The following is a 10,016-nucleotide window of genomic DNA, read 5'->3' on the forward strand; positions in this document are numbered from 1 at the left end:
TTTCTCATCAGAAATATACGGATGTGTGAGACTTTTCTTGTGTTTTTTTTTTTTTTTTTTTGAGGAAAGGTGGATTTTGCTCGAAAAAGTAAATCTGTAAAATATTAAGGTATGCATTTTTTGTATTTCGGTTTTATATAGCCAGAAATAGGCTGAGTTAACTCCGTCAGGAGTCATGATGTAGTAAGTGTTGAACTGAAATATCTGCATTCACGTAAGAATAGAACAACATAGAAATATCCTTTATGCTTATATGTTTTTTATTTATCAGGATTTTTGCCTAAATGGCACACAAGATACCACCCGAAAAGATCTTGTGTTTCTAGTTGCCTTCAGGAGTCACCTGCTCAATAAAAAGAGTCCAGATGTTTTTACTTTTATTTTTAAAATATAAACACTGCGGTCATAAATTTATTAGAGAACATCATTGAACAAAAATGTATTAGTGACAGATCACACATCCAGCTTTTATTTAAAAGTAGCGAGACAAAAGCAGTCAGTGGAAGACAGCCGTCAGAAGTGCCATTTGCAGTTTCCATAAAAACGTAAATGATGGGACCAACATGGAAACATGGTGGTGGCAGCATCAGGGTATGGGGATGCTTTTCTTTTACCTTGAAAGGGAAGCTGGTAGGTTTGTGACAAAAATGCAAAAAAAAAAAAAAAAAAAAAAAGTTAAAAGTCCCATAATAAAATGTCATTTGTTTTCAGAGTCGTGGGAGAAGACATGGGGAGAAAGAAAATCCAGATTTCTCGTATTCTTGACCAGAGAAACAGACAGGTGAGCCTTCACATACCACGAGTATAACTGTCTGAGATTATTTGTGAATTTTTAATATCAGTCTCATATCTGTCACTAAGAGATGTTTGATATGAAACTGACTTTTTTTTTCATTATTAAAATTCAAATGTTCAACAAAGCAATGCAATACATGGAACGTCTAAAGTGCTTCATCAGGCAAATAAAAGCCATGAAGATCAAAACTCAGTCAAATACATTCAGGAAAAATCAAAGCGTAGGAACAGGCTAAAAGAAGCGGATAATCCGACATAAAAGATCAAATTTATTTAAGTGTTTTCAGCGCAAAGTACCGTAGAGACTGCAGTTTGATTATCAAGAGATTGTTATTTTCAGTGTACATATTTTTATCAGTATTCTTCAGATTTCCATGTTCGGACGCAGCTCTGCTGAGATGAAGGGAAAAATATCTCATGGTGTTTTGCATGTCCAAAACAACCAGAGCGAAGACTGGCCTATCTGACATGTAAATCGTCACCGTATGATGCGATTAAAATGTTCTGCTTCTATGCATTTATGCACTTTTGCTTTCAGTCAGAAAATGACTTTTAAACATTTGATTAGCAGATAGGCAGAAAAGCTCATTGTGCTGCATTTTGACTAGGAGGGGTTTTCTTGTTTTGTCTTGGTTTTACACTCCCTACTGCATCCCTGCTAACCTCTGCACACCTCTCAAGTAAAAAGAAAATAACAAAGAAATAGATACAATACAATACAATATATTGGTATCTTCAAAAATATAAAGGAAATACTTTCAGGAGTGATAAGGTTTTGAAACTATTATCTAAGTCTTGGCAAGACAGGAATAGTGCCATCAAAGTGGGTCGATATGATAGTTTGCTGAATTGTCTGGTAAGAATATGAAACTTCTTCTGTGATGCAGTGCTCTGAGTCTAATCAGATCTGCATCCTGGTGTCAAAAACTGAACTGAACTTTTTCTTATTGCCGATAAAATTATGTAACCTGCAGAGGTTTTAGAAAATGAACTGAGGACACCAAAAGGCCAAAATGAAAAGAGGAAATCTGCTTCAGGATGAAGAAAATAAATATTTTAGAGTCAAGAAAGTTTACGTACAGCAGTATTTTTTTTTCTACTTAGACACTAGCCTCTGAGGCGTTTGTGTAAACCTGCAGTTTAGGGACGATTATAGTTTAAAAATACGTAGCGAAAGCCAAGATGAAAGAAACTTGAGGTCACAACAGAAGAGGACTGGTGTTCGCAGCTTGTCCGTTGAGCGCTGTTGTTTTTTTTTTGTTTTTTGAGTTATTTGAGTCTGAGATATCTTGAGTATCTTACATGTGTGATGAAAGACAGTCCTGATTACTGTACATACTGTGAAGTCCAGGTGGAAAGTGCCTGTTTGAGGACGTGCTCTTTACGATTAAGACTTAGTATCAGCACCCTTTTCGATTTAAAGAGCTAATTTTACCCCGGTGCTATAAAATGAAGTTTTTCTGGATCTTATAAATTTAAACAAACATTTGAAAGCTAATGAAATTGATTTCAACTTGTTAGATTTTAGAACAAAATAAGTCATCTTTTACTAAGAAAAAAAAAAAAGACTTTATTTTTTGAACGAGGCCACCTGAGTAAACTCTCTCTCCATTAATGAAAGCCTTTTGTCATTGGTGCCCTTCTGTCATTCTCATTAAAAACATGCAGAAGAACTGATTAATTGAACTGAAAATGACCGTGTTAAGCTCTCAAAAGAACATAACATATTGCATTTATTCACAGCATGCTGATTTGTTTTTTGTTTGTTTTGTTTTTTTCCCCTTCACCGTGGAAGGTGACCTTCACTAAGCGTAAGTTTGGCCTGATGAAGAAGGCGTACGAGCTGAGCGTGCTCTGTGACTGCGAAATCGCCCTCATCATCTTCAACAGCACCAACCGTCTGTTCCAGTACGCCAGCACCGACATGGACAAAGTTCTGCTGAAATACACAGAGTACAGCGAGCCGCATGAGAGTCGCACCAACACCGACATATTGGAGGTACTGTGAGAGCTTTGCAAAAGAAACCCCATGAAATTAGTAAAAAATAAAAAATAATCAATTCTAGGCAAAATACATCAGTTGTTGCTAAATTAGCATCACAAGAGACTGTTTGGAGTGCAATAATTGGGTGCTTTTGTATTCCACACAAACTTGCAGTTTGCTTATACACATGTAACTCTGCCAAAAATACCAAAGGTCACAGAGAATGCTGGAAACGTTGCAACAGAGAGAGGAAATTCTGAATTTATTCTAACTGATGTTGTTGTCCTGTTAGAGTTTTATTAGCAGAATGTTTTACAACGTTTTCTGATAAAATGATGCGTTATAAAGTTATAGATGGCAAACTCCGAAACAAATCGACGCGGGAGGATGTGTTTCTAAACAATTTTTCCCATGGTTTCAACATGCAGCCTTTGTTTTTCCTGCATCAGACGCTGCGCAGGAAAGGCCACGGCCTGGACGGCTCCGAGCTCGACAGCGAGGAGAGCGCGCAGGCGGCGGCCGACAAGTATCCCGGCAGCGACAGCATGGACCTGTCTGTTGCTCGCCAGCGCTTCTGTGTCAGTCCACACACACACACACACACACACTTCTGCTTTCACTCGCTCAAGTCGACACAGATTTTTTTTTCGCAGCGCAGATGCTCAGGTGGTCACAGTTTAAAAGTTGCGCTGTTGTTCTGATCCTCTGCGCCTTTCCTCTTGTCCTTCAGCCTCCCTCTCTTCTGTCACCGGAGACTCAGTTCCTCGTGTCCGCCGGGTGTGAGAACGGTTTCCCCAACTCTTCGGCGCCCGTCGCAGCGTCCCACCGACCCCCCGGGTTTAAAGCTCTGAGCTCTCGTCCGAGTTCTGCGAGTCCAGCAGGGCCGCACGCAGCGTTCATGTCCCCACATCCAGGTACGCACACCAGCTTTCATAAAACACCAATATTTTTATTTTTTTAAATTTTTTTTTACAAAAGCAACGTTTGTACAATATCTTAAATCTTTTACAAAATTAAATTTCATCCTAAGTCAAATTTGAAACATTTATTGTAGAGTTTTCCATTTGAGGCAGACTGACGCGCATAAAAAAATCCATCCAGCATTCTTTTATATTCTCACTGAGAGTTCGCAGTGAATTTCATGTGTATGCTGTCAGCCCTCTGTGCAGCTGGCTGTGAACTCACAGGAAGTGTGTGTGTGTGTGTGTGTGTGTGTGTATGCGTGTGTGCATGAGTGTGTCTGTGTGTTTGTGTACACTAATCCACACATGCAGTGAGCCTTTTTTTGTGAAACTGGCCCTCCACCAGTGTAACAGCAGCTATAACCAGTTTTGTGGTTTTTGCACAGAATGCATCACACCTGCCTGTCATGTCGGCCTCTTTTACAATTTTCATCTTTAGCTGCCGATCGCTCGTAGCGATTCGGAATGATTTTGGTTTTAAATGACAACATTTTTACCTCCATCATCTCGAGACAGATTCTGTCACGCTGCAAAAAAGCTCCTGTGGGGTTTTTTGTTGTTTTTTTTTTATTTTTTTTTACTTGCATCAAGAAATATATATATTAGTGTTGAGCTTTTAGTTTGCAGAAGAAGGTGGTGAAGAATGTGGCACTTAATAAATGAGTCGCCGATCGGTGAAGTGAGCTTTGGACTCCATTCACGCCCCGCTGGTGTCTCCCTCTGATTAGGCATCGGCTACTCCGTGTTCTCCCACGGCAACCTGAACCGAGCTCTGGACATGAAAAGCCCTCCTCCACTGAGCCTGGGCAGCGAAAACCTGCGGGCAGACGCTGCTAATCAGGCCATGGGGGCCACAAGAGTAAACCACAACTCTGCTGTGAGTATCTGTTGCGATCAAAAATGAAACAATCTGCCACTTGCTGGGCTTATAAGCCAATGCACAACTCTTTAACCTGCCAGTTTTAACGTAATTTCACAGTTTGCTTTCTCACTCGCCCTCATCTCTCACTACAATAGTGATTACAAGTCACAAGGAGTGACATCACTGCACATTTTGTGTTTCACTATTTGTACTTCTCCTCCTCATCATCATCAGAGGAGTCTGCTGTACCAGGGCCTGCACAGCAGCAGCTCGATGGTGGCGATGGGTAAAGCGGGTCTCCTGAGTCACAGTTTGGGGGGCTATGGGCTTCCCCCTGCTGGAGCCTCTGGTAAATCTGTTTTCAATTATTTTTCTTTACAGTTAAAAAAAAAATATATATATATATATATATATATATATATATATATATATATATAATACAGTCAGTGTACATAATGCTTTGAAGACATTTGTGTACCCTATGTAAAATTTTTCTTTTCAAACTTTTATTTTTAAGTTGTATTGTTTTAAGAGATTTTATGTTACGAACAGAAATCAGTGCATAATTGGGCAGCAGAAGGAAAACGAAACATGATTTTCCTAATTTTTTTATTTTTTATTGTTTTTTACAAAAACTAAATCTGAAAACTGCCGCGTGTGTTTATATTCTCCCTTCCAGACTAAACTTTGTTGAAATACTTCCTGACCCGTGGATATCTACAGCTCTTCCAGAGTCACCTTGCTCTCCTAGCCTGGCTTGTTAGTTTAGGTTTGAAACCCTGGTGTGATTTTATCCGGCTCTTTATCTCTGCTGCGTTCCTTGGTCTTCCTGATGCTGTTTGTTCACTGATGTTCTCTAACAAACCTCTGAGGCCTTCACAGATCAGCTGGATTTATACTGAAATTACATGACAAACACGGGGAGTCTGTGGGGTAAATGTGAAGGTTGCCCCGGATGTTATTTGGGTATATCAGAGTAAAGGGACCTGAGTACAAATCCAGATCATATTTTTAACATATACATACCAAAGTGTGTATAAGTACATGTTTATAATGTTATAAGTTTGTTGTTTGTTGTGTCCTAAAAGAGAAAATTCAGTAAAATATATTGGGGGGGAAAAAAAACCCATATACATACCATATTTCTTTTTTTGTTTGCTCTGAAAGCAAAAACAAACAAAAAAAGAAAATATTTATTATTTTCCTTACCTTCCCAGTTTTTCACTAATTAACTGATTATATGTTGCGATAGCAAAATGGACATGCAAAGGACCCAAGGCTGAGGTCTAAAGGCGGAAAAGCCCTCAGTAAAGCCAGGCCCAAGATAAAAGTTATACTCGACTTGTTAGCTGTATGTAGGGCGGACAGATTTCGACGTCACAACAAGACCACAAATGTAAATGCTTGTGCTTGAGGTGCAGTCAACCTGCTGCATTCTTCACAAGTTAAGACTAAAAATGGCAGGTGACACTAATAAGAAAGTGACATCTCTATTGCATTGGGAACTACATCCATTTTAGAGACGAGTCTCGAATCTGTCGGTAGTTTCAACTTCCCTCTTCTATTTTTCTCTTAAGCTTTTTCGTGTTTTTGTGATTATTTTTAACTTTCCTGGTTTACCAGCACAGCGAAGCCTGCTCACAGACTCCTGACTCGAGCGCGCCCATTCCTCAAAGGCAGCTTTCAAACAGCAATTGGCAAGTCAGCGTTCGCTGAATGGTCAGCAGCAGCTGTCCGCGCCGACTGCTATGAAATCCGCAACCGAAACCATAAATGTCCTCCGTAACTCCAAAAGACCGATGGAGTTCGATTTTAACGTCTTAATGAAAGACAAATGTACCAGCGTACTCCTACACCGAGAGCTGTTTGGAGACAACCAGGGTCATCAGGTGACATGAAGTGACAGTGCATGAAGTATGCACCATTGTGAAGTGAGGCCTCGAGGTTCCTGCTGTGCAGCTACTTTTAGATGTGTCCCTGGTCGCGAACACCTGAGCTGAATTACCAAATAACCTCCTCAGCGTACAGTTGAGCCTCGTTCAAGTTTTGAAGCAGAGACGCATTTTAAAAGTTGCAGTGCACCGACCCACGAGGACTGGAGTTTTACATGTAAAGAGTGAGAAATACTTAAGGGAACCTCAGTTTAGTTTGCTCAACCTAGCAGAGAGTAGTTTATTGTTCAGTTTTTCAAGCTTTGCGCACAAATTAAAAACAACAACCCTGAGACAGGAAGCTGGTTTGAGTTATTTCCTAAAAGAATTAGCTACTGTGTCTTTTCATACAGTGTAGCTGTTTTGTTGTTGTTGTCTCGCGTGTCTTGGAGATGATTTTCTTGACGTTCCTGTCTGTCTCTTTGTTTTAGAGTACAGCCAGCCTGGTTTCTTTCACTCTGTCAGCTTACAGCGAGGACCGGTGAATCCCTGGCAGCATGAGTCTCAGAGTCCTCATATCAGCTCAGGGTGAGTCATAAAACTGGCCCTGTCTCTGCAGGAGATTGTCTCTTGTTCAAATGTTCATTTCCATCTGAATTCAGAAAACTGGGGTAGTAAAATGCATGAACCTCTTTATTTTGATACCTTCAACACACACACAGAGAGAGAGAGAGAGTTCTGTGAAAAGGGAAATATTGTTTTTATCTATCAGGTCGCTGAGAGATGGCAGATAAAGTCTGACCAACAGTGTTGGTCAGACTTCTCTGTATTGAAAGTAGAACCAAAATTGACGCCGGCTCTAAAGAAACGATAAATCATGAGAAACCAAAAGAAAACCTCCGGATGAAGTGTAAAAGCGAAGCAAACGAAACATAAATTAGTATTTGTTTCTGTCTTTCTGGTAGCCGACCCCATGACATGCAAAGCGTCTGTGGATCTCAGCCTTGAAACAGAAACTGCAGGCGCCTCGGGAGGAAGTTGTCTAAAAGTCTTAAAAACTTTGGTTTCCAATCTGCGTTCGCGTCTGAATCACATATGAGGAAATCAAAGAAATAACTAATTAGTTCATTGATAAAAATGCATGTCACACTGTGAAAACAGGAAAGACCAAAGCACAACATAAAAAAAGAAAAACCTGTTCATGAATACTGACTCATCATTTCTTCTTTTGCACATAATAAGCAGAAATTATGTGCAGAAGCATTCCTAGCCTCTTGAATTCCCCCATGTTGTTTCCCATTGCAAACACAAACATCTTTGAAGTTTTTATGTGAAAGAGTAAAAAAAAATATTATTACTTAGAGGAAGAAAATTGTGGCTTGCATTCATCTTCAGTCGGTTACTGTAGTAGAGTCAGCAGTTTGTCGGCCTTTTTTTTTTTGTTTTGTTTTTTTGCCACAATTACATCAGCAAATGTTTCGAAGCACGTCTCAACTAGTTTTGCATCTTTGTAGAATAAAAGCACAACATCTGTCAGATTGGATCAACTTTGACATTAACAAGATATTTTCAAGCCGTACGTGAAATATGATTTGCTCTGAACTGTTTCTTTGTATCTCTGGGGGTAAGTTTAGAGTCATTGTGCTGCTGGAAGGTTTACCGCTACCCAGGTCTCAAGTCCTCTGTGGTCTCAAGCAGGTTTTCTCTCAGCATCTCCCTTTTTTTAGCCCCGTCTGTCTTCCCATCAAGTCCGACCAACTTCTCTATCTCCACTGAAGAAAAAGCGTCACCGAGGCATAATACCGCCACTACCTTGTGTCACTAGGAGGACGGTGTGCTCAATCTTAGTTTTTCCACCACACATAACGTTACGCATATGGGCCAAAGGTTACATTCTGGTCTTATCTGACCAGAGCACCTTGTTTGATAGGTTTGCAGTGTCCTTACATGACTCGTGGCAAACTTCAAATGAACTTTATTCCAAAAATGATTTTCTTCTCTGTACTCTTCTTTGAAGGATTTTTTTCTTACATTTTATTTCATGTTAAAATCATTTTTCTTTGACTTTACACTAATGAGATATTTTGAGTTGGTGTGTAAAACATTAAAAGCCAAGAGGCTTCCTGCTTTATTGTGATAAATTGCAAAAAAAAAAAAAAAAGGACAAGGGGAAGGAATACTTCAGCACTGAAGTAACACTTAACTAGTATCACAGATTAAGCAAGATGATGCCCTTTTGGTGTGAATGTGCTAATACTTTAACTTGTTGTTCCCAGGATGTCCAGCGGGGGGTGCTCCTTCCCACCCCAGTCTTGCTCCTCCAACTCCTCTCATCTTGCCTCCTTGAACCTCAGCATCAAATCGGAGCGAAGCTCGCCTGACCACATGTGCTCTCCGTCCTCTCCTCGTCTGCACCACCTCCGGCAGCATTCGCCCACGGGCAACGCCGACGTGGCGCGCCACAGCCCTCCGGAAGCCCACCCAGCCAACAGGACGAAGGAGCTTCCCAAAGCCGGCTACCCGCAGGACGGAGAGGAGCGAGGGCAGCCTGTCAGGCAGCTGGAGATGAGCGACGGCTGGCAGAGATAGCCAGGTGCCACCGCCTCCCGCTCAACGGCTGCCAACAAAACCCAACGGGGTCGAGATGTTTTCTAGAGCGTCCCCCACCGACCCCGTTGGGGACGTCTCGTCTCGCAGAGCTGGGCTCTCCAGGGTGGGAAAGAAATCCTCTCTTCAAGTCACTCGCTTGATCCCACGAGGCGATAGACGCATACAGACTTTCTTCTTTTGATTTAGATTTTTCTGTGCTGAAACAAAATACAGTTTGATTATGTTTTTGTTTCTTTGTTTGTTTTGCAGCTTTGGGAAAATAGTTAAAGACTAGCTGAGTTTCCCCAGAAGTTTCAAGGTTTCTGAAAGTACATTTGGCCTTTAAAACAGCATCTCTTCCGAGTCCGGACTGAAACAAGACATGAAGCACCAGTTTTAAAAACTATGAATAAACATTGAAATTTATTTTATTTTAGAAATTGCTCATTTTTATTTAAATCTACGTTAAAACGCTTAAGCTAATTATTGGCTTCCTACACAATGAGGATTAGTATGTCAAAATTTATTTTGACTGATCAATTTTGACTAATTGATCAGTCAAAATCAGACTTCTAAATTATAATTAAAAAATAAGTTTTGAAATGAGCAAACAAGAGGCTTGATTGGAAACTTAAGAATTCAGTCTGACATAAATAAATATCTTGTCTAAAAATATGCAGTGAAGTTAATTCGTGTGTTCGTCTGTTCGTCTGTTCTTCAATCATAAATGTAAACTTGAAAAGACTCATTTTCTCCCTGTAGGAAGCGGCTCTTGTTCACAGATTACCTCCGCGATGCTAGGCTAACCCACTAATGTCCAAACCGTTTTCAGACTCCATGTGAACACGCCTGCCTCGTTCAAAGCAGAGTTCTCACAATCGGAACCTGCTGCTTTTTCTTTTTGCTCTCAGGTTTGACACATTTTAAGCTTTAGCTCTATATATATATATATA

General features: G+C 40.4%; 1 protein-coding gene across 2 annotated transcripts in view; it reads left to right on the forward strand.

Annotated features, from left to right (window-relative positions):
- mef2b (myocyte enhancer factor 2b) overlaps positions 1-9,487 on the forward strand; it is a 14,502-nt gene extending 5,015 nt beyond the window's left edge. Inside the window, exons 2-9 of one of the 2 annotated variants that reach the window (XM_007570042.2) lie at positions 712-781; positions 2,591-2,794; positions 3,229-3,357; positions 3,510-3,693; positions 4,470-4,618; positions 4,838-4,952; positions 6,966-7,062; positions 8,751-9,487. In XM_007570042.2, the coding sequence (XP_007570104.1) occupies positions 728-781; positions 2,591-2,794; positions 3,229-3,357; positions 3,510-3,693; positions 4,470-4,618; positions 4,838-4,952; positions 6,966-7,062; positions 8,751-9,063 (1,245 nt within the window). In that variant the 5' untranslated portion in view covers positions 712-727 and the 3' untranslated portion in view covers positions 9,064-9,487. Of the gene's footprint in view, positions 1-61; positions 782-2,590; positions 2,795-3,228; positions 3,358-3,509; positions 3,694-4,469; positions 4,619-4,837; positions 4,953-6,965; positions 7,063-8,750 lie in introns of those variants that run through there. The other variant, XM_007570041.2, reaches the window with a different exon arrangement.
- Positions 9,488-10,016: the final 529 nt, after the last annotated feature.

Source organism: Poecilia formosa, unplaced genomic scaffold (assembly GCF_000485575.1).
Source record: "Poecilia formosa unplaced genomic scaffold, Poecilia_formosa-5.1.2 Scaffold254, whole genome shotgun sequence".
Lineage (NCBI taxonomy): Eukaryota > Metazoa > Chordata > Actinopteri > Cyprinodontiformes > Poeciliidae > Poecilia > Poecilia formosa.